The 24,665-nt window shown below is 40.1% G+C and overlaps 2 protein-coding genes across 3 annotated transcripts in view; one reads left to right on the top strand and one right to left on the bottom strand.

Moving 5' to 3' along the window:
* ERP44 (endoplasmic reticulum protein 44) overlaps positions 1-19,141 on the top strand; it is a gene marked incomplete at its 5' end in the record, with an annotated part of 30,851 nt that extends 11,710 nt beyond the window's left edge. The window contains 8 exons of the mRNA XM_010181930.1: positions 2,136-2,320; positions 2,786-2,901; positions 7,208-7,265; positions 8,594-8,710; positions 12,628-12,739; positions 13,161-13,302; positions 16,304-16,406; positions 18,547-19,141. Of these exons, the coding sequence (XP_010180232.1) occupies positions 2,136-2,320; positions 2,786-2,901; positions 7,208-7,265; positions 8,594-8,710; positions 12,628-12,739; positions 13,161-13,302; positions 16,304-16,406; positions 18,547-18,648 (935 nt within the window). The remainder of the gene's footprint in view (positions 1-2,135; positions 2,321-2,785; positions 2,902-7,207; positions 7,266-8,593; positions 8,711-12,627; positions 12,740-13,160; positions 13,303-16,303; positions 16,407-18,546) is intronic.
* A 4,165-nt stretch (positions 19,142-23,306) lies between these two features.
* Positions 23,307-24,665, bottom strand: part of STX17 (syntaxin 17) — a 24,331-nt gene continuing 22,972 nt past the window's right edge. For both annotated transcript variants that reach the window (XM_010181910.1, XM_010181917.1), the window contains exons 6-7: positions 24,226-24,312; positions 23,307-23,534 (exon numbers count right to left, since the gene is read on the bottom strand). In XM_010181910.1, the coding sequence (XP_010180212.1) occupies positions 23,307-23,534; positions 24,226-24,312 (315 nt within the window). The remainder of the gene's footprint in view (positions 23,535-24,225; positions 24,313-24,665) is intronic.

Here is a 24,665-nt window from a genome sequence, read left to right as displayed (position 1 = left end):
CATAGAGGAATGTCTTATTTCCAGGATTTTCATTTTGATTTGCAACTGAGGTGCATTTTAGCTGCCCAGTTTCAGCAGTTTGCTCATGTCAGCTGCCTCTAAGTAATAGTTTTCCATAGGACTTCTGTTTCCATTCTCATTTAAAAGGAGTAAGTGTAAGACAGAAAGCAAATCTGCTTCATGGTAAGTGTGTGATTGAGAAGAGAGGACATTCTTGTCAGAAAGGATCAGTTTTTATGTCATTCAGTGCTGTGCCAGGTACACTGATGGACCCTCATGTGGTTGTCTCCCTGCTGTGGGCCAATCCAGGTCGCCTGCAGGGTACCCTTTGACTTCTAAGGAGCGAGTGAAAAGTAACAAGGCACGCTTTCCGCCCAGACTTTCAATGCCTTCCTCTCTCTTTTGACTGCATGAAACTTCTCTGTCTCCAAAGGATGAATCCATCCATTGAAATTCACCATCTCTCCCTTTCCTGGAGAGAGAAAGGGAAGCAAGGTGGATGTGGTTGAATGGAATGAGTCACCTCAAACAATAAAGCAGCTCTGGAAAGAGACAGACTGCTCATATTTTGGGATTTAGTTGCATTAAGTACAAATGTGATTAAGGCTTAGGTAAACTGCATCCCACTCTAATAGAGAACACCCACTTTTTAGAGGGGCTGTGAGTTTTTCTATTTCTAGATATATTTCCTGTGGAGGAGTGAACAGGAGGGCATAATTAAACAAAGCAAAAGGAAAGTGCTTGCGGAAATATACTTGGCATTACATGCTTTGTCTATATTTTTTAGTGTTGTTTTCCTGAGAATCCAACATGTATTTGGTTACCAGCTTTTTGCTGAACTTCAACCACATCTGAAAGAGATTTAAATAGCATTTAAAGCTATTAAGTACTTACAGTCTTTGATTAAAGCAGTTGCTGAATATTGGAGATGTACACAACCAATTCCTGCACTGTAGCAAAAATTGCTGTAAAATCTCAAGGCTGCTGGACCCTGCTCAGTGTGCCATGGACCCTAAGTTTCCCTGTTAATGTGTAGCTGGGAACCAGCTGCACAACCCATTGCAACTTGCTGTGTCCCAGGGATTAACCAAAGTGGAAGAGGAACTACAGGACCCTTGAAGTACTCTGGTGGGGCACGGTGAAGAACCCAGTTGTTGCCTCGGTAGTGGTTGAAGATAGGGAGCACAGGATGCACATTCTTGGGAAACCAGGCTTTATTGGTTCTGCTTGGCTTTCTTCTTTGCTCTTCTAATTGTATTGTAAAACAGCTTTTCATTTTTTATTCTTTTACATTTGCAAGTCTCGTGAATAAATCACGTATATTTAAACAGCTGACCTCCTACAGAAAGGTGAAGATAGCTAGTGCTCTGATGCTTAATGAACACAAATACATGTTACTTTGTTGTATGGAGCTCTGCGCAGTCCAAGGCTCGAAGAAAGCTGAGCTGCACATATAGATGGGAATGAAGAATTACCTTGAAAAGAATGTTGACACTGGGTGACCAGAGAGGTGCTTGCCATAATTTTAGAAACTTGATGTTTCATTTGTTCGAAACCTGAACAGCTCAGAACTGTAACAGCAGTCTGCTGGCTTTTGTAGGCTTCAAGAAATATTTTGCATGGAGTTCATGTTCTCTAAAGCTTAAGACATGACAATTGTATTTCCAGCACTGTAATTGAGATAAAAATCATAGTTTAAAGAAAAAACAGGGAAGAATTTATTTCATTAAGATTTTCTCACATGGATTAATTAAGAAAGATTTAGCAAGCTTTTAAGATTCTGACCTTCTTGTTATGCTCTTAAATTGGCTTTCCTAGTTGTTCATAGAAAGTGTACTAAATTAGTATAGTTGAGCAATTTGAGTCTCTACTTACCCAAGGTTTTGGTAATGATTTTTCATGCAGATCAGAACATGTGAAAAATCCTGTAGCTGCTATCTGTTCTCTCCCCTGTGGTGGTAGTTGGGTTTGGGGTTTGTTTTGAGGGTTTTTTTAGTTCTTGTTTAAAGATGTGGAACGGAACTATTGGTTCAGAAATTCCCCTTACGTGTGCACATACGCATATGTAAGATACCATGTTCAGTCTATTTCTGTATTTGTAGGATTTGGGGTTTATTTTCTTAATTTCTTTCTAGCGGATATAGCTCAGAGATACAGAATAAGCAAATATCCAACTCTGAAACTCTTCCGTAACGGAATGATGATGAAGAGAGAGTACAGGGGCCAGAGATCTGTGACAGCAATAGCAGATTATATCAGGCAGCAGAAGAGTAACCCTATTCGCGAGGTCCAGGATTTGGAAGAAATTAATTCTCTTGATGTAAGTCTTTCCATTTTATTCTTTCTAAATGTGCATTTTTTTAAACATTGAACTGAGGAAACAGAATTTATTTGAAGTTCTTATTTATTTCTGTTTTTTTAATATTCAAAAATGTTCTGAGTGCTTTTTAAAAACTGAGTAGAAAACTGAATCGCATCCAGTATTGCAAATTATTCCAATATAATAACTTTCAACTGCATTCATTTTGTTACAGTAACTACCACTACTAAATTACTATTTTACTTCCAATAACTTGAAAAGAATCATGCATTGTATTTGACAAGATACTTCTAATATTCCTTACTGGAAAATTATTCATAAGAATGCTTCTCAGTACTGAAAAGGCAGCAAAGAAATAACTTGTGCACAGCTATTGACTGCTGAATGAATGGCACCTCTGTCTGGGGAGTAATGATAGTTTTTGATAATTTGAGCTAAGTTACAATTTAACCTTTGTTTTTACAGCGCAGCAGAAGAAATATTGTTGGCTACTTTGAGCAAAAGGACTCTGACAATTACAGAACCTTTGAAAGAGTGGCGAATATTTTGCATGATGATTGTGTATTCGTGTCTGCTTTTGGGTAAGTTTCAGAATTTGTTGATTGCATGACTTCGTTATTTAAATCATGTTAATGACTTGTATATCATTTATTGAATGGACTTCTTTAAGACTTTCAGCATTAACTGAAGAGACTAGGCCTTACCAGATGAAAACACTGAGAGAAGGATAGGAGGAAAGGGAAGAGAGATCCTTCTATTCTTAATGTTTGCTGTGAAATCCAACTTTGATTTTTGCCTCCTTTTCTTTTTTTTTTTTCTTCCATTTCTTGTCAGTGTAGTTTAAACGCAACTGGGAGAGGGAGTAGGAGGGATGCTAGACAGCTGTGTCCTTAAAACCTGCTGCTTTGGAGGTAGAGGGGAACAGGTAGGGAAGAATTTGAAACCTTTTTGGTAAAAATATTACGAGCTTTACAAACTGAGTAACTCTCTGTTTTCAAAATGTGACCTTTTTTGTAAGTTTTTTTCCCTTCCTTATTTTCCTGTGAAGAGTAATTCCCTAGTTGCTTGCTCATTTCCCCTAAATGTCAGGGGAGAAGACCTTGTTCCAAAGTGCCTGCTTTCTGTGCCTGGGTCTGTTTCATGTGGGTTCTCTGGCACTGCACATGGTAACAGTTGAGAAAGGCATTTGCACTGATTGAGCTACATAGTGTGAGTCTAGAACAACAGCTTACAGGAACACCAAATTTCTCCATGTTATGCATATTTACAGCATATTTAAAAATATTAAAAGATCTTCACAGGAGGAAGAAGAAGAAATTGAGAGTGAGTGATTCTCTTTTTAGGTAGCATAATAAAATGCTATTTAAAAAATAAAAAAATAATAGATTCCTTCTGCAATGTTTAATGTGCCAGCAGCAACCAGTTTAAAGTGACTGGGCATTAGTGTGGATGCAGTGGTTTGCAGTCTACCCACAGTTGCAAGATCAGGAATTTGCATGGGTTATACCAGCTTTTATACCATATACTCTTGCCTTAAGCGTTTCTTTTTAATTGTGTGCAGTGAAGAATGACAAAGAAGCTGAGAGGATGTTTCAAGGTAGAAAATGTTTCATCTGTCTGAACAAAAATTGTTGTCAGTGATGCCTCTTCCCATACATGTAGGAAAACGTACTTGAGGGTTGAGAAGAGTATTCGTAATGTGCAGGGGTACACGTGGCTTTCCTTTCCTTCGGTTCCCAACTGGGTAACCTATGACTGTGTAAGCAGCCTTGGCAGTGAGAGAATAATAAAATCTTGAAAATCTATGATCTGTAGATCTGCCAGTCTTAGCCCCAAAGAGTTGCCATTATCTCAAATGTTTTCTGATGAGTACCTCCGTGCTTGTTTTCAGGGCAGCCAGTCTGAGTTATTAGAATTTTAAATTATTTTTTGCTCCCTCATGTGACTAATGCCTTTTAAAAAATCATTAGAAGGATAACAGTACTTCTGAGATTCTCTCTCCTGTTGTTTGGATCTGTTCATCTTTGGTTTTCTATTTGTCAACTTCATATGATGAGAAATAATCTCCCACCGCTGAGCATTAGCATTTGGTTGTTGGATGCCATTCTTCAAGTAGTTACTCTGAGGCTTTTATTTTTCATTTTCTTCTTTAGATATAAGCAATAACCAAACATAATGGAAGAGATCAGAGTTCTACTATTTGTAACTACAGATTGCACAGGAGGCTTGTCATTACTCTCTTCTCCAGACTCCCGTTCCCTTTCTGTCCTGGAGCTGTTAAAGTGCAGTCTTCCAGTCAGCAACCTTGGAAACTAAATGTTTTCATCTCTGAGTGGCTGTGGCTCTCAAGCTTCCTAAAAAATTATATGTGAAAAGACATCCAAGAGACATACTGGCTATGTAAAAGTGTTTTCTATTCAGAGTATATATAGCAAAATGTTTCATGGGGAGCTGGCCCTGAGTGGTGTAACTGTTCTGACTGAGCATCCTAACAGCCCATGGGAGGGAGTTTTGGGTTTGCTATGGACAGAGTTGAACAGATACATGGTTTGGGAGGTATGTAGTGATTTGAGTTGTCACGTTAAAACCTCTAGTAAGCTCAAATAAACTCAAAACAATCAACTTGACAAGAAAAATTTAATTACTTTGCTAACTTCTGTCAAGGCAGAATTGTTCCCTGCTGTGCCAAAATTATTCTGGCTTTAGGTAGTTGTAATAGCTTATTTTTAAACTGTATTAATGGTACTTAGTTGCAGATCATCTTGATGCTTAAAACTATTTTTGAATCTACTGATCCTTACAGCTTGGTTAAGATCTGAAGTGACTACAGAGCAAGATGAATTATAGAAGACTTGTAGCAGAAGGTGGCAGGAAGGATACTGATGAAGAGGTATTAGGAATAGAACTAGAGAGGGTTAAATCTGAAATGTCTGTAGACGTGGAAGACAATGGCTTTATGCCAGTGAGCCATAGCATAGGAAGCCAAATGCAGAAAACCAAAACAAATAACCGGAAAATACTTCTATCTTAAAAGGTTGTCATGAGCTATAGATAAATCTTAGAAGAGAGTGATGAATCTAGGAACTGTTTTCATTTTATGTTGGCAAGCAAATACGTGGCTAGGGGGGTTGTGTGGTTCCAAGAAGTTCACCTTCTGTGTTGCTGCTTCAAGAAGAGATGAAATGCAAAGTGAAGTGTTTCCATTTTGGTAGTTGTTTTAAAAAGGTGTATCTTCAGGCGTTTGGGATTTTCACATCATGTCCCCACTCCGAGTTCTCTGAATCAGTCACAACAGCAGCGACTGAAGTGGAAGAGCACAGAAGAGGACCTTTTGGTCTCCACCGCAGGCTTACCCTAGAGCAGATACTTCATTCTAGATTATTATCCGCTTACCAAGCAGTGCTTGGGCAGGTGCCTTCACTTTCTCCTTAGTCAGTGAAGGGCTGTTTGGGATGCGAGTGGTTTACCTCACTGGTGATGGTAATAAAGAAGCCTAATTTCACATTATGGGAGCAGTCATCATGTGTGGAATACAAAAATACATTTTAAAATAGACGCCTCTAAACTAGCACAAATATTGGTAGGTGTAACATACTATGCAAGGTGTCTTTTGTATGTGATAAGAAAAGGATAATGAGATCAAATGAAATAAGTAAAACATAGGTACTTTGAGTTAAACCGTGTGATGTTTTTGGGTTTGGTTTTTTTTTTCTTGGCCTTCTAAATTGTTCAGATCCCTGGAAGATTTACTTCATCTTGCAGTGAGATAAAGAGAGATATTTTAACTTTTTTTTTTTTCCTCCTTCTTAAATCTCGTAATCAGTCTTCATCAATGCTTATACTGAGTCCAGAGAAGAGAGATTATAACTGGAGAAGCTGGAACAATTAGCTAACATTTCCCAGAGGTTGACGTGCTTGCTTTTTAGCCTATGCTACAAGGCTCATTTTACTCTTTTGTGGCCTATGCAGCCAGTCGGTTCTGTCAGCATGACACTGGAACAGCAAGGCATGGGAGAGAAGGAGAGGAGGCCTCTTGCGATGCCTGAAGGTGGTGAAAGGGTTTCTTTTTATTGAGAGCTTGCTTTCCTTAATTTTTTTCCATCTTCTGTGTTGGAGGCATAGCTGTTCCCATTTGTTTGAATAAGAGATGACAATTTAGGTGGTACGAGCTAGCAGCATTCAGAGCACTCTGTTGTGACTGGGATAAAGGACCCACAGAATATTCCAGAGACAAGGGAGGAGCTCGCTAAGGTGATGCTAAGCTGAGTACCAAGGAGGAGAGGCAGGTGTTCTCCAGGTACACACACACCTTACCATCAGTGGGCAGAAACTGCATGCTGTGCCTTTTGCTCTCTAGATCTCTTTTGGGAGTAAAATGGACACTGTGGGCTTATTTGCTGTCCGTTTTCTCATTGCTTGTGTGGGGAGAGCGCCTCCAAGCCCTTCTTTATCAGGGTAGATAAGAGGTAAATTTCTAGTGCAAACAAAGGAGCAGGAAGAGTAAATGCAAACAAGAATCCACCTTTCTCTCCTTTCTTTTCTTAAGATTAGGTAATTGTATTTAAGAAAAAAAATACATTATTGCATTAATTCTTTAACATTTTTCTCTCTTACCCAAAATTGCACCAGCATTCATCATTTGCACTTCAATGCCTTTAGTCCTCGCTCCTAATCTTAGGGATACGTCTTGCTGACTCCCGTAATGCCTCTTATCTCTCCAGGCCAAGTTTCTGTGGAGTCACTTTACTTTAAAGATCAAGGATTTTAATGCTCAAATTTTGAAGGAAAAATAAGTAAGGAAAAGATAGCAAATTAAAATATGATTTTTGGTATCTCAGTTATTTTATTTGTCTGTACCAGACATGCTTACTGGTTGGTTTGTTGTAGGGCTATTTCAAAAGCAGAGAGATTTAGCGGAGACAATGTAATCTACAAGCCACCAGGGGTAAGTGTAACTATGTATTTTATTCTGCTTATTGTCATTGTATGTGAATATGATCTAATGAAGACTGTATTCAGTTCATTCAGCATGTTACTGCATCTCAGACCTTAATTTTATTTCCTCACTAAATAGTGTGAGAAATAGGATCGTAGGAATGAGTGTTTTCAAGGCAGTGAAAAAGGCCTTGGTCTCGGTTGTTGCCAGTTAAGTGCACAAAATTTAAATCTGTCATTTTAAACAGAAATGGTTTCTTTGTTTGTTTGTTTTTCTTTTTTTCAGAAACACAGTTAACTCATCCTGTGTATAGGCACTTTATGCTCTGTCTTAAAAAAATCTGTGTTCAACACCTCATGCACTTCATGGTTTTCAAAGCAAGTGACAATTACTACAAATTTCTGTCACTTGGCTGTTTTCTGTCTTAGCCCTCAAGGGCTAAAAGCTGTTCTCTTCATTTAAAAAAAAAAAGGCATTAGTACAATTAACTGTATGTTAACAAACTCTCATAAACAGTTTTACTTGAGGGAGAATTCAGTGCAGAAGAAGATCTGAAAGAATGGTTCTTTAGGAACATGATTAGTATCTGGAAATCTGCTCTTTTCTCAAATTTAATGTATGAAAAGAGTTGCTTACAAAATAGAAATAAATAAAAAATGACAAGGGGAGAGGGAGTTTCAAACCTCTTTCTGCAAATCCAGAATTGATTAGGTTACCTAATTGATACGGTGTTTCTGAATTAAAGTGTGCTTAATCATGGCCACAGCTTGCGAAGTCATGCTTCACTTCATGGTAACCAAAACTGTGTTTATATTAAAAGGTGGCATCACTGAATTCTGAGTTAAAACTGCTAGCAAATAAAGGAAAACTGTTATTTAGCTGTATCTCTTTGGCAAAGCAAATCTAAAATATCAGTTTCAAGTCCTGTAGGACATTAGGAGGGTTTTTTGGGGAATCTTTGTAACTATCGGCATGAAGCAGCTTATTATCTGCATTTATTTTATATCTAAATGGGTTTCTTAACCTAATGGCAGTCTAAATAGCCTTTATTTGAAGCATTTCTAATTTGGAACCAAAGTATCTTTTCAGTTCTTTTAAGTTGTCTTTAAAAATGGAGTTGACTGCATAAATGTTTATGTAAAGTATTTATTTTCCTGTTGTATTTTTTGTAGTGCAGTTAATAGGAATGTTGCATGCACAAGGGTTGACTGTTGGTATAAGATTGGCTTTCAATATTTACATGGGTATTGTTACTTTATGTTGGGTAGGTAACCTTCTCTGTAGGTAGCGGTGTCGTTTTTACTGTTTCTCAACAAGCGTATTTTTCTTTTCAACAGGAAAATGCTCCAGATATGGTGTATTTAGGCTCGCTAACCAATTTTGATTTGATTTATGCATGGACACAAGATAAATGTGTACCACTAGTTCGAGAAATTACATTTGAAAATGGGGAGGTAAGAATTTTTTCTACCATTCCACTTTTGGGGTATCTCTCTCAAAGCCAAAATGTCTCTTTCAAGGTCTCTAATCCACGCTGAAGAGCTTTCTGCATACTTTGGTTTCTACAGAGAATAGCTGCCAGGTTATGTCTCTTCATCCTTTTGGAACTTTTTGGTTAGACCTGAAATTGACTGGAGGCAGAGCTGTGGTGGTTTCGTACACCACCAAAGTAAGAGGTTATAATAACATGTACAGATCACATCAGTAGTGTTGTGTGATTTGCAGGGTGTGGACACTTGGACGCTAGGAATGTGCACAAGAAGGTGTGTGTTTATAAGTATGTGTGGGTCTGTAACACCTTGGATAGGCTGTATTATTCCTCTAAGTACATACTCTTTATGCAGATATTATGAAAAAATTTTGGTTTAAGGTCCAGACATAAATGTTATTTAAGTGCTTTTTGCATCTGTTATGACCTTGAAATAAATGCTTCTAGTCAGGGTAGAAAATATCCATGACAACATGTCCATGACAGTTTGAAAGAGTAAAATAGCTGTGAACTATACGTTGGTTATTTTAAACCAGCTTTTAAAATTTAATGTTAACTGTAGTAGTAGAAAAATGTTACTGTATTAAGCACTTCCAAAGCATTAGCTAATAAATAAGCACACTAAATGATGATTGACCATCTATGGATCTGGCAGTCTTCTGGGAATTGTATTAAAAAACATGTGATATTTTTTGTCGATCTGTTGAAGCACTGGTACCTTCTTAATCTTTTTGTCTTCATATGCTAATTCCCTTGGGTTTATTCTTTTAGCTGTAATTTGTAAGATGGAATTTGGGGGTTTGCTTTTACATACCTTCTTTTTCTTTTCATGACCCTTTTTTTTCAATGCTGTTCTGTTTTCTTTTGTAATTTACTCCTCTTTTTCATCTATATCCAACTCAGTGTATACATTTTTTTGTAGAATAACCAACAACAAAAAAATTCTTTAGAAAATTTGGAAGCTTGTGTTATCTCAAAGGGAGTATTTGTACATAGCCACAGCATCTGCTAGGAGCTCTGATGAGGTTTGTAACACATTGCAGTGTGTTGTCCACACTGGATTAGAAAGCAAGGTATCAGTCCTATGACTTATTCTCAGTTTGCAGACTTAATTTTTTTTACCCTGGATCTGCAGCGTATGCAGTGCTGCTGCTGTGGGCACGCACAGCCCATCGGGTTACGTGACTGAGGGAGGGATAGGGTGGATTCCACAAAACGGTTTAAGTACATACTGGTCAACCCCGCCAACTTTTATGGGAAAGTTCTGTCGCTTAAACAAATTTTAATTCTTCATTTGCAACTCAGTATGTTAAAAGATGCCACATGTTAACTTGTTTAGAAGTGTGTGGTGGATTTTCAGTGTACTTTTCCCATGGTGGAATTGGATTGTGAGCCTCAGAAGCCAAGGTTCATCACTGTCAGCTTGCACCACGCTGTGTTGTGGGTTTTCTGATTGTTCTCTCAACCCTCAATTCCTGTTTACTCAGGCAGATATTTACAATTCCAATGTGCCATTTTGCCTAGCAACATTTCTTTAAAAATTTCAGTGCTGCCAGTACCCAAACAAATTTAAACCTGCCAAAATGGAGATAGTTCTGCCTGCTGAAATTGTGCAATATTTAAATAAGCTCTTAATGCATACTGCACAATATTACAGGATAAAAATACAGAGTGCTGTGACTGTTAAGCTGTGTTTATGGTACTAGAATACTGTAGAAATAAGATAAAGACAAAAATTTCTATCACAGACTTTAAATTCCATTTTAAAATCAGAATTGACCCCTGTAAACTGCTGGTAGGTTTTTTCCTCATTTTCTTTCTTAATGTTTTCATTATCTGGTGTTACAGGCAGGCTAGCTAGGAAGATACCCAATCTGAACAGGGTTCATCATGGTGACCTTAGACAACACATAGTAACTGAACTCTGAACTTGACAAGAAAAGGCTGTTGGGATCAGTAATATCACTCAGAAGAAATCACCATTTAACCTCTATTGTTTAGTTTTATGCTGTGTGAATACAGTGAACCGTGTGGTCTAACGGTGGTGCTGAACTGGAAGTTTTTGAAAGGGTACAACGTTTGAAAAGACACACAGAAGTGATGTGTGGGCAGCTTGGATCTAATGAGAAACTTTTTGATATTCTCAGTGCCAAACGAGATGGTAGCTTTTGAGGGAGCAGTCCAAAGCAAATGAAGCAGCTATGCCACTTGTCACGTCCTGATCGGTACGACATGCTATGAAAGCTGGAATAGAAAAGCAAATAAAGGAAGGTACTTTATAGAAAGCAGTTAAGGCCCAAATTAGCAAGCCAGCTGTCCTAACAACCTGTTAGGAGATGAATTGATCTTGTGAATATAACTCGCTGCATATAAGAGTGTTAACGAAGCAAATACTGAAACTGAGGTTGTTCTTTTAGCTGCTTGCAAGCAAGAGGGGAGCTTAGAGCCGGAATACCAAGCTCTGCTTGGGAGTTCTCCCTGTGGAAATGTAGGGGCTAAAACGAGTGAGGAAACAGAGGCATAATTGTAGTGGTATGGAGCAGACCTTTTCCCATTCTCTAATAGGAGAGGAGGCCAAGACCCAGCTGAATTCATGTGTGGAAAAATAAGAATGAGCTAATGTGATTAGTGGTGGGTTTAGGGATGGATTGGGAAGCTTGGGTTTCATCAAGAGCACTGAATTAAGAGGATCTCTGCAATCTGCTGTTAAAAGACCAAGCTTTAATGGACCTGACAGGCTTGGTTGAAGGGAGAATGGCAGCCGCTGCATGTACACTCTGTAACTGGCTGCCTGCTCATATGGAAAGCATTTCTTCCAACTTACTGCAAATGAAAACGATCAGAAGAAACTGTTCTGTTGGTGGCAGAATGAACGCGTGCTGTCTTTCTAGAAAAGCAGAGATTCTGATACAGGCTAGAATGGAAGAAATAGCATTACTTGCTTGTACACCAGTTGTGCAAATGAAAGATAGGCAAGACTGTGGGCATTTGTTGGATGATTAATGATTATTTCTTCACTTGGGCTCCAGTGAGTTGAGCTGATGTTCAGAGTTGCCTAAAAATCACTTTTGAAGCAAGCAAATACCTGATGTTTGTGTTTTGTTTGGGTTTTGAGTAAAAGAAAAATCCTGAATTCAAGGCATTCCTACATTTGTCTGTCCCTGGACAGAGGTCTTTAAAAGGCCCTCAGGCTTATGCATCTTGATGGGGAACTAAAGCTTACCTGTCCAACAAAGCTTTTCATTTCTTCATTGAGTTTAGTAATACATGAGCCTAGGAATTTAAGAATGGTGTTATACAGGTGACCAGTCAGGACACAATTACTGGGCAAAAGAGTAGTACTTGATTGTAACTGATACAGCTGTGTCATTCGCTTCTGCTTTTTTCTTTTCTTCAGGTTTGGTTTTGGGTTTTTTTTGTTTGTTTTTTTTGGGTTTTTTAGGGTGGAATTATTTACTCATTCATTGTGTTATGCTAAGAGAACACCAACTCATTACATGAACTAAGCTAGGACTAGGTCTGGAATACAGCCTCAGCTTTTTATAGCGGTTAATACCATGCTGGTCAGGCCTTATTGCTGTTTCTATGGAGATGTTGTGTTTTCTCAGAATTGGGCTACTTCTTTTGAGGACATACTCCAGTGCAAGTGTGTCCCTTTCCAACAATGCTAATTATGAAATACCTTCATCCGTTATCTGCTGTATATAATACAGAGGAAGGAAACATGGTTGACTGTATCACTCGGATATCTTAGATGAAGGGTCAGCTGTTAACATCCGGCTGCTTTTAGAGATCTCGCTGAAATTGAAAATTGCTGGAATCACTTATTTCACTTCCATTAAGAAGTGGAAGAAATTAATTTGTCATTTGTTTTCTGTGCAGGAACTGACAGAAGAAGGCCTTCCTTTTCTCATACTTTTCCACATGAAAGATGACTTGGAGAGTTTAGAGAAATTCCAACAGGAGGTTGCACGACAGTTAATAAGTGAAAAAGGTTCGTAGTAACTCGTACTACTTCTTGGTTTTACTGGCATAGTTTTTTTCAGGCATACTCAGAGTATCCATAATCCTGGCTTCAAAGCTCTTGAGCCTGAAGTGCTTTATGTACTTTTGACAGTGAGGACAAACTCCTCTGGAAATAGATACACAGTTTATTAGTATGTAACTATTTCAGAAATCCTTCTTGTCTAAATGACTTCATGCAGTTTGAGAGGGCATTAAACAAAACTTTGGCTTCTGTTGTGGCCAAAAACACTTCCTTTTATTTAAAAAATCCTTTATTTAAATCTGTTTTCAAGTTTTGCATAGTCGTGTCTATCTGGCATTTCCACCTTTGTAATACTTACAGAAGTGTTTAGGGTTTCAGGATAACAAAAAAATCTTAACATGGATTTTTGTCTGCTCCCAATTTTAAGGTACAATAAACTTCCTCCATGCTGACTGTGATAAATTCAGGCACCCACTCCTCCATATTCAGAAGACTCCAGCAGACTGCCCGGTTATTGCCATTGACAGCTTTAGGCACATGTATGTCTTTCCAGACTTCAGTGACTTGTCGTAAGTATTTTTCTTTGTGCATTTTGATTTGAGAAGAGCAAAGGAAAAGACATGTACTCATATTTTAATCAGTACTGTGATAGGATCTGGGGTAGTTAAGACTGCCTATGTATGATTTAATCTTGGGGCCTTAAGGCAACATGAATTGGTGTGAAGTCATTGTTTAAATGGAGTGGCATTGCTTTGTGCAAGAAGAGAATCTCACAGTAAGTTTTTAGATGCTGCTGCTCTTTTAATTCAGAGTTTTGCTATTTTTCGTAGTAATTAGGCATTAAGAGCCTGGCATGGTATTTTTAGTGGTGATCTGGATATATCGATTAACTTTAAAAGGTTTATAATACTACATGGAATGTTTAAGTGCTGTGTTATGCCATGATTACTGCAAAATGCACTGTGTAAGAATTCCCAGCCTGCTGGTTTGGGTTTTCCTGCTGTGCAATTCCAGCCTTCCTGCATTAGTCTAAACCAGGAAAGATTGCAGCAAAATCCTTGTTGTGTGGGTTTCCAAAGTCTTCTACGTGCGGCTTGGAAAATGGCTGGTCATTGGCATGTTATCTCCATAAAGTGTGTGAGAGAGAAGTATCAGGGTGCCTATGCAAAATACCACTTTGATAATCCTCTCTGCATCAGCGTGTGTCTTCACGCTGTACTGCCTTGGAAGGAGATGTGCTGTCTCCCGTGGCTCACTTGAAGAGTGGAAATGGGTGAACATTACCTTCAGGGGCTTTCAGCACCAGACAAGCGTTGTGTCTTTGTCTTCGAGTTTTGTGCTAAACTCGTTTCTGTCTCAGAGGATGTACCTGCACAGATACTGCTGCTTAAGTCCTGGGCATTTTTGCCCATTCATAACTTTTGCCCATTCATACCTTTAAAAACCGAGGGTGTTTAATTTTTGTCAAAGCCAAGGATTCAAAGCTCAGGCTTAGCATGCAGTGTGAATGTAACCTCATGTCTAATTCTGCCATTCCAGCAGACATTTTTCCACCTGAAATGCTGGCATTTGGAAGGAGGGTTCAAACCTTGCTTCTCCCCAGAATTCTCCATAGGCTTATTCTTAAAATGTAGACTCTGTTTTTATGTTTCTCAAATAGTGCTTTTCAGATATCTAAAGCTATGTATGTTGAAACTCTGATAGTGACTGTTTCTCTCCCTGTGTTCCTGTTTCTGTGGAAGATCCATGTTCACTGCACATGCCAGTGATTTAAAAAAAATAGTGGAATATTTGCATTTTGAAAGCACTCATTTGTCACTTTTTGAAAGAGCCCTAAAATAAATTAACATCTCTTATAGGGCTAACAGAGCTGTTTAGTTTAGTCTTTCATGTTATTCTGTTTCTGTGAAACACTTACCCGAATAATAACAGCTACTCGCTTGTTTGTATACCAGTTGTTCCATACAAATGAAGATGAGGGAGAGATGTCAGGATTGTAGACAGTTGCTTAATGATAAATACTTAGTCAACCTTACTCTAAGAGATTGAGCTGATACTTAAAATACCTAACGAACAGTTTGGAAACAAGGAGAGCTTGGAGCTCCTGGGTGATACTCCTTTGTGTGTGTGTGGTTCGGAGTTTTGGTTGGTTTGTTTGTTTGTTTGTGGATTTGTTTTTAGCACTAGGTAAAATCTGAATTTTGAGACTTTCCTCTGCCTGCAAGATTTAGATTCTTTTACAAACTGCCCTGAGACCGTCACTTCTAATCTCAGTGCTGTCGCCAGCCAATAGGGTTTGGATATGATACTTTCGGGACTGGCCCACTAAAAGATTTCCTTTCTCTTTAGAGAGTCGTCTTTTTGGAGAATAGCCACTTTATAGGCAAATGAGACCACCACCCAATATTTTGTCTTCATACTTTGGCCACCTGGCCCTATTCGTCCTGCTGTTCCAGGTCAGAAATGACGGCAAGGAGTGTTCAACAGATCAGCTGTAGCTTTTTGGTGAGAACTGGCTGAGCTACAGAAGACTGTAAGCACCAAATGTCCTTCCTGCATCAGGAGGGAAGAGGTTGAAGGGGAATGGGTCCAGCAGCGTGCCTGAGGTAGAACAGGGCAGGAGCCCAAGCTGAAGCAGGGAGCAGTGATCCTGCTGTCCCTACAACTGGGCTGGAATGAACCCCCTTCTCTCCATCAGTACCAATTCCTGCTCTTACCTGGGGTGTGAAGAGACCCCTCAAAGTACCACAGTAACACAGATCAGTTACAGACGTTGCTGTAGTGATACCTTCTGACTCTTCATCATGCTACATTTTATCCAGAGTTTTCTAAGGATCTGAAGCACAGCTCATAGCCTGTCTGACCACACTTCATCCCTCTTCCCTAAATGTAGTAACTGGTCTGATGAAAGACTCCCTATAAAGCCTGTCTCCATTCATACATTACCTTTTGATGGCATGCATAGGGCTCACGGTATAGTTTTTTGTCGCATCTTTAATACTTATTAGATCAACTCTACATTTTAAGCTTTTTAGTCTATTTGACGTTCCACAAATAAAATAGGATGCTGTAGTTTAGCACATTTGCTGTGGGTGACAGTAGATGATCTCAGATTAGATTTACATTGATATCCTCTTAGTGCTTATCTCTAGTGTATATGCAGTTGCTCAGGCACTGGAGAGCCTTTCAAAGATGTTTTGTCAATAATGCTACCCGACTGTCGTTTGTATCCGTGAACTGTGCATTTGGAACCTGCTGTTTCCTCTTACATTACGGTTGGTGGGGAGCTGAAGCGAGCGTACAATGAAGTTATCGGCTGGTACAGCTCTGTGGGGGTTATTGAAAAGATGAAATACTTGCTGTGTGCTCAAGAGACAGCGAAAAGAAAAAGAAGCTAGTAGGATACCTTCACAAGCCACTTGGCTTCCTGTCCTCTGTTAATCACCTCAAAGTGGATGTAGTGTGCCAGAGGAACAGAAACCGGTTACTCTAAACAGCGCGCTTTCGATCTTCTGTGTTTGGACTGAACTTGTAATAAACATGTGGGTGTTTCTGTTGCGTTTGTTGCAGAGTTCCAGGTAAACTGAAGCAGTTTGTACTAGACTTGCATTCTGGAAAATTGCATAGAGAGTTTCATCACGGCCCTGATCCAACTGATGTAGCACCTGGTCAGGTAAGGTTACAACAAATATATGTAACTTGGCCACTTAATAAAGACCTTTTTTACTCCTTGTCAGACCTGTATTTTCTAGTATGTGTGTACTTCTAACTTCAATTTCCTGAAAGAGAAATCTGTTTATAGAAGCATAACGTTTCCACTTCTTGGCTTTTGCTTTGGGTAAAGATACGGAGAGCATTAGGGGGAAGTGTGGTACATGTTTGCCTTGAATAAGGGAAAAGTGTAAGAATATTTTCTCCTCTGAAACAGAAGATCTTGGGCTAGAGGACTGTTCTGAGATCATAGATCTGCTCTTTATGTTCTCATGGGATTTCAGTGCAAAAACCGATGATACATCACAGATGTGTTATTTCCCACACGACACACTGAGGGGGTGCTTCTAAGGAGAAACATCAGTTGATTGAATGTTTTATGTATTTACAATACATAATTGTCACCAATCCAAGCAGGAGGCAGATTATCAGAGCATCAACAATAGACTGATAAGCAGTAATAGGGTTTATTTGATTAATGCAGTTAACAAGCAGCATGAACAGTGGTCAGAGGTTGCATCTGCCAGTTTGGATTCTTCGCTGTTTGGTGCAGAGGTGGTCATGCTGTGTTTACGTGCCTGGAAGTCACTCCTGGGATCTCTTCAGGAACGCTACTATGAGATCCTTCTCCAAACAGAACACAGGAGCATCTCTGTATTTAGTTTAATCCAAGAGGCAGAAAGAAAGGACATTACCAGCCCAAATTCCCTCTGCTCAGCCCAGTCTTGGTCAGCCTTGTATCTTCTTGATACTGCTCAGCTCATACGCTTGGTGCCCTGCTACAAAGCGCAAATGCAACAGCCTGTCAGGCAACCCTTTCATTACCTCAGGGCCCCTCTAAAGAACTGTTTTAAAACACTTCTTAAGTTATATGTTGTATAGGGCTCAGAGAGCCACATTGGTCCCAGAGGAGACCTGATGCCCTTGTGTTGGGGTGCCTTGGGCCATCCTAGAACCCACGGGTGAGGAACAGAAATGATTTATGGCTACAGGCTTTTTCCTGGTCACCTGTGGGATGTGGTAAGAGTAGCTCTGCACTAAGCTGTGCGAGTGCAACCTCCTGTTACCCTGCTCAAAGTTAAAAGGTTTAAAAGCATGAAAGCCCTGGAGGGCTTGCCTTGGGCCAGGAGAATGACTGACTGCTTTTGAATGTTGTCATGACTGGCCACAAAAACATGAGGGCTGAATTGTCTCAGCTGTAATTCCTTTAACTGGCAACTCCTTGTGTTTCTCAGGAATTCATTGAGAAACCAAAATTCAGGTCAACAGGAGGAGACGCACAAAACAGGGCTGGAGACCGAGGCTTGGCCAGGCTGTCGTCAGCTCGGAGCCGGGCAGACGTGTGTGGGGAAGAGACGCTGTGAGGCAGCTGCGGTCTGGAGGAGGCTTGGCCAGGCAGGGAGGAAGCCTGCGAGGCCCTGGGTCCTGCTGCCCGTCTGGGCACAGCTCCCGGCCTTAGAGCTGCAGGCTCTCGCCTCCATTCTCACACGCAAAACCTGAGATGTTTGCTTTCTTCATCTCCGTGTGGCATCCTGCCATCTTGTGGAAGATGTGGATGCCTATGCGAGGGATGCACTGGCCTTAGCTAAACTGGAGGCTGCTGTCTTAGCTCATGTATGTCCCTTGAATTGCAGGCTTGGTTGGGTTTTGGAGCTTTTTTTTTCAGTTTCCATAGAAAATTAATTCTAAATATTTTGGCAGTGGTGTCACTTTTGCCCTGGTGTATCTCAAAACCAAACACACAAACCAGAATACCTTCAAAGCAAGCGGCAGAGGCTCCAGCAAATCTACAATGGGCTGCATTTGAAATACTTTTAAGTCACTTGTACAGAAACTTGTGTGATGGCCGTTACTTTTGCAATGTGCCAATAAAAAGCATATCCTGAACTGATGGTGCCTCATTAATAAATAGATGTGTGCATGGGTATTCCAGCTGCTTGAGACTTACAATGTGCCTTCCAAAATAAAAAAACCTCCTCCATTTGTGAGAAGGCCGGACACTTGTGCACTCCTGTAATTAATGATGTTTATTTAATGGAGGTGTCTGGTTATGAGAATGAGTCTAACAAGCCATTTTTTTTGCTGTTTGTTCTGTTTTTCAGCCCATTCAGGATTTAGCAAGCAGCCCACCAGAGAGCTCATTCCAGAAGCTGGCCCCCAGTGAACATAGGTACACCTTATTGAGGGAAAAAGATGAACTTTAAAAACTTGAAATAATCTTGCAAGCCTTTCAGACAGCAGCATTGACTTCTGTGTGGTGGAAATAGTAAACCTATATTTTCATAATTCTATGTGTATTTTTATTTTGAATAAACTGAAAAATAATTTTTTCTCCCCAGGCTTGTAAATACATTTGTTTGGTGGGTCATTCTGTACAGCATCTTTCAAACAGTACGTTCCTAATGCTATAGTAAAGTATCAGAGACCCATCCAGACTCTTGATCTAACTCTGTTCTGTAAAACTTTTATAATCCAAATGAAGGTATCCTTGCCAGACATGCTGTTAACTTGCACTATCCCATTAAATAGGACTTTTGGGTTGTTTTCTGTGTAACCTTGGTAGTATGTGCTTTTTCTTCTTCTTCTTCATGTGAACAGCTATCCTGGTAACCTATTTCTTTGTCACATTTTTCTCCAACTTGAGAGGGTCTTCTATTCTGGATACTTGGGAGGGGAATAAATTAAAGTTTTACAGAATCTCGTGTGGTGCTTTACTGGATGTAAATGTCTAAGCAATTAAACAATTCTGACTATTAAAATACCAAGCCAGGAAAGGAAAAGTTTTAATGATAATGGCTGTACTTTGAATGAAAGGCCTGTATTGACGTGCTCTGGTTTCCTGGAATTAAGACTGTGATATTATCCACACAGTTGTGTATGTTGGAAACCCTTCAAAGTAGGGGAGGACTAGGGGCAAACTGCCACCTTAGTGTTGTCAGTCTTAAATTAATCTCTGCTTGTATGTTACAATTAGTCTTTTTCCTTTTTTTCCCTGGGTCCCTGCCTTCCTGGCAGACATTTACTTTCTGAACAACCACTGCAGATTTTCTGTTACTCTCTTTGTCTGGCTTGTGCCTTATTTGTTGCATATTCTTTGAATTTTGCTCTGAAGGAGGAATTATTGCTTTTCTTGTGGACTTTTCTGTTGTGCATAATACCAGAATAGAGGCTTTTCTTGATGAATCTTCAAACTGCTTGGTGAGATAAACTTATAGAAACTGCAAGGTGGAAAAAGTATGTTAATTTGGAGACTAATTAGTACTGGATTGCATAGTATGCTCACTGTAAAGTCTAGGGCCCCCAAGGTTTGGTGTCCTTAGAAGCAAGCTTGTTCTTTGGCTATGTGGACCATTTGGTTCAGGTTTACTTTAGTGAGTGGCCCAGCTTCTGCAGTTCACAGCCCAGGATTCCTGTTGCCTCTCAGCCAAATGCTACCTACTCAGTTATCGACAGAAGCCTGTCAGGGCTTCACCTGAAATGGTGCCTACAAGTACTCATCTTACTCCTCTGAGGTTCCTGTTTTTCCCTGGGATTCTTATTTGGAAGTGTTTATAAGTATTTATTTGGTGGAGGATGTCTAAGCTTCTCTTTCTGGAGAGAGATGCTACCTCATCATACATCCAGCAATGCAGTGGTTGGTGCTTTCAGCTAGGAAATGAGAGAGATCAACCCGCTCTGCCATTTCTTCATCCAAGCTTGCTTTTCTGAGTAAGGACTTGTTTGCAGAGCTCTGGCATCCCAGCACCAGGTAGACAGATGGAACAATTTTCTGATGGTTACACACTCAAGCCATTGCATTGTTATTCACTGGCAGTTGAACAGCTAAAGTCTCAGTATGCCAAACATGGTGTTGAGTATCACCTGAACTTCTGAAGTATCTGTTGAATTAAAAGAATTTGCCCAGAGAGAGCAAGTGCTGGGCAAAATATGTGTTTCAAACTGAGTATTTCAATTCATCTACATCAGTGGTTTTAACCATTTGGTGCTCAGCTGACCACTCCCTTCAGTGCTTCTCAAGGCTCTCATGGGAAGTTGTCAAACATTAGTGTAATCCCCACAGGGTACAAACCATTCCAAATCTGCTTTTAAATTGAACTTGAGTCCATTTCTGAGCTAGCATATGTCTGAGTTACTAGATGCATGCAACATTTTAGGACTTTGGGTTAACTTCAGTCAATGTAAATATATTTCAGTAGCTGAAGCATGTGTTGGGTAACTCAATACAGAATTCTTAAATCTTGGTAATGCAATTATTTTAATAATATGAAATTTGTAAGGGATTAATCTTTTCGATGCTGAACAGAAATAAACCCCCATGTTCTCAGTAAGTGCCACAACCAGTCTAATAGGCAAAAATTTTTATTTGGTCTGAAAGAATGAAGTATATTTTACATTTCTTCTGACTAACACGCCTAGCAATTTAGATGCTAGTTTAGTTACTCAGATGCCCGTGTTTCTTTACATATGTAAATAACTCATCTATTTTTAAAAGTCATAGCTTAAATAATAGTCTCCCAAGTCTAGTGTGTACACAATGTTTTGAAATTGCTTCCTTAAAGACTCAAGGAGGAAGAACAGTTTTTGTGCAAGACATTTCATAAAACAAGTGCATGCCAAGCTGAGTTTGTGTAAGCTGTGGCAGGAATTCGGTTTCATGAACTCGGATTGTCCTGGCGTTACTCCAGCTTGGAGGGGGAGAAGGTGGACTCTGCAGTGGCTCTGATGTGGCTGCTGTCATTTAAATGCATGAGGTTTCGAAACATAAGGTAGGAATGCAGACATTGATTTTTAGAATCGTACGAAGAATCAACCACAGTTGCTGATTAAGAACACTTTTTTTTTCTTAGTTTCTTCCTCTAAATATGGAAATTACCCATCAAAGGAACGAACAGCTTTAGTATGAGGTTGTTACAAGCTCATGTGTTTACATCCCAAGTAGATGCATTTAAAGAAAAGTGCTTTTTGCCTGACAGAAGCAAATAGGCTGAATTACTTGGGTCATGTTTTCCACTCCAGCTGATTTTACAGATGTAGGCACTGTGGCTTTAACACCAGCAGTTTTGACAGTGTTCACAATTATGTGTAAAAACTACTCTTGCACATGCTGCTTCCCTGAGCCTCAGACCTACCTAAAATAGACACGATGCTCTGATAGCAATTTCTATCATATTTCAAAAGTAATAAGGAAGAACTGTTCAGTGTCTCTGGGCACAAAAGCCTATCATCAGCACACAGTTATTTCCAATGATGATATCCAAGTACTAGCTAAGAAAAGGCAGCTCTTTCTATAGTATGCTATAGTATACAGTGTTCCCTGCTGTATCATTAAACACTAACTTCAGTCTTTACCTGATAAAACTGGACTGGAACCATTTAAAAACCTCAATTTCTGTTCTCCCCAAACAGTAGCAGCAATAGTGTGGGAACTGTCCTGGAAGGATGGAGGTAGGACCATGTGCCAAACAGTGGATTATGTGACAAAAGTACGATTATGTGACAGTAAAAACATGTTTACACTCCTGTATTTAACAATTAAAGTTTCAGAAGCAAAAGGCTTCTTAAGCAGCAAAATAAGGATAGCAAGAATAGCAGGCATCTGCTATAAAAAGCTAGCAAAAGCACCAACATCACCTCACCCCATGCAGGCTTCACAGCACATCCCAAAATCTTGAAAAGGCTGAGAAGCTGCTCTACAGTGCGGGTGGAAGGTGATGGTTCAGAACTGACCAGTATGACCTGACCAAGCGTGGTTTACTTCTTGTAAACAGGCTCAGGTTGACAGTTTCAAAACAGTCCCGTGATCTGGGCATGTCAGCCAGCACCATGTAAGGGGGAACTCCCTGGGCCTCACTGCTTCACCACCCTTTGACCCTGGTGCCTAAAGCCACCCCTGAAGGATAATAAAGACAGGCTCAGCTACAGCACTGCCTTCCAGGGAAGCGATTCAGCTCTCCCACCAGAGCGCTGTTGGTGACAGGAGATGAGAAGCAAGGGCAACATCCGGCAGTGGGAGTTGCTGAAGGAAGCTGAGGCTTTGGGCTCAAGAGTGCCAGAGACTGGCGCTTCGTTCTGTGTGGTGTTCTCAGGACAAGCCAAGGGGTTTAACAGCCATGGAAAATTGCCCAGTAGCAGTGCTGCACGGTTGCTGTGTAGACTGATTCATTTTTAACTATGCTTTGAACAAGATAAGGAGTTTACAATTTTTTTTTTTTTAAAAGTACCTGGAAAAGGGGAAAAGCTGCTTATGATGCTGACCTCACTTGGCTGATGGAGGCAGATGTGGGAGATATATATATATATATATATATAAGGTGTATTTTCCACATTGCTCACCCAACATTTTCACCTTTTCCTACAGCAGCCAACACTTCCCTGTGTGTTACTGAACAGGTGTAGTCAGTCATCATGTCCTGGGGGTACACAGAGGAGTCTGGGAATCCAGATACATGAAAATATAGTCCTATGACCATGAAAGCTGGAGGTTATTTCCTTTTCTTCAGAGTTCTATAAGAAAAGCTCCAGCTTCTGGGTGGCGTTCATGGGTTTTTCCAAATACCTCTCTTTGTATTGTCTGCAAGACACTTTGTGCAAATCTGGCATGAAGCACTTGTCACCCATCATTATAGCTGCGCATATACCTCACCCAAGAATTTCAGGGTTAAAAGATAACCGTATGATTCTCAAAGCACAGACTTATCACATCTGAAAAGAGAGATTCTGACATTACCATTTCACCTCTCCCAAGTACCAGTACTGGTGTCAAAATTCACACAACTCAGCCCTGTATTGAAAGCATATGGCTGCAAGTCTGTTGTTAGCACAGCTACTACACTTTTGTTCCTACTCACAATGAATCGCTACTTCAGCTGGATTTTTTGGCACTTTGGCAACAGCTGGTAGAGACCTGCTCAATCATTTTTTGTTTTCTTTTTTGTATCAGTTTTCCACCTGTGAAACCCAAAATCCCACCACCAAGTGCAGCTGCAATTCCTGCCACTTTGAAGCCTGCGAGGAGACCAATAGGACCCCCCACCACTCCACCAATGACTGCACCTGCCACAGGCAGAGCTGCCAGCTTGTATTTTGCAGCCTGTAAAGGGAAAAAAAAAAAGAGTTAGCATACTTGCCTGTGGTGATGTGCGTTTTCCCCTCATTGCTCTTGGCAATGACTTGAATGCTCAGTGATAAGTAAACTTTACAAATTAGTATTTAAAAGAGATGATCTGCTATCCCACATGTATGTCAGAATGTACTGAAAACAATTCAAAATTGAGCTGTCTGATGTATGCAGTTGTGAGCCAGGTCCTTTTACATGCTACTGCCTGATTAGGTACGCTTTTTATTACGTTGTCTCCATCATTAAACCAAATGAAAAACTGAGCAAATGCTCAGACTTTGCAGTAACATGCCCAAATCCAGGTGTGTGGCCTATTAGGAACTGACATCTGCAGTGAATGGGACTGAAATTGCATGTTTTACGCTTATTTCATTCTTGTGAGCCAATCCCTGAATGCTCTTGTCTTTGCAGGTAAACAAACGTAGCATCAGAATAGCATAACCCCCCCCAAAAAAACCCCTGTATTTCCTAGTAGCCTGGATGTGATAGAAAATTACAAGAGAGATTGATTTTTTTCTTTTCCCTGCTACCTGTGGGTCATTTCTTCCTTATTTCCTTAATTGCTGGCTCCCTCAGCATTAAAGACGGCAGATCAATTGGGTTAATACAGAGGGCTGCTGGGAGGCAGAGTACCATTGATTCACCAGCGGGAGCAGATCCCTACCTTCCCCAAGTTTTTGGTTCCCTCTTCAACATTCACAGCGGCGCTGCTGACATGGTCTTCAATCCTGTCAATCTTCTCCTGCTGTGCCTAGATGCAAAGGAATTATGAGTGAGGTAACCTGCTGGGAAGCAGCAGTGAGCCAATACACACAATTTTAATGCCTGTAATCAGGGCCCCAGAGCCGCTTTCATCTGCTGCACACTGCAGCCGTGCAGCCGTAGTGGTGCTTCATTAATGGCAGCTGATAAACTCTGCTGAAACTACAAACTTACTTTACAAAAATACCCTTATCTATTAAGCAATAATATGGTGTGGGTATGATACAATGTGTCACTGCAGTCAGCAAAAACAACCCAAAACACACAATTTCTAAATCTTTGCTGTGAATGGATGAACTCGCGTTCCAAAAATAATCCAAACTGGCCCTTTTGTTTCCTGCT

This window comes from Mesitornis unicolor, unplaced genomic scaffold (assembly GCF_000695765.1).
Source record: "Mesitornis unicolor isolate BGI_N332 unplaced genomic scaffold, ASM69576v1 scaffold23760, whole genome shotgun sequence".
In the NCBI taxonomy this organism is placed as follows: domain Eukaryota; kingdom Metazoa; phylum Chordata; class Aves; order Mesitornithiformes; family Mesitornithidae; genus Mesitornis; species Mesitornis unicolor.
This window is presented reverse-complemented; position numbering and strand designations above follow the sequence as displayed.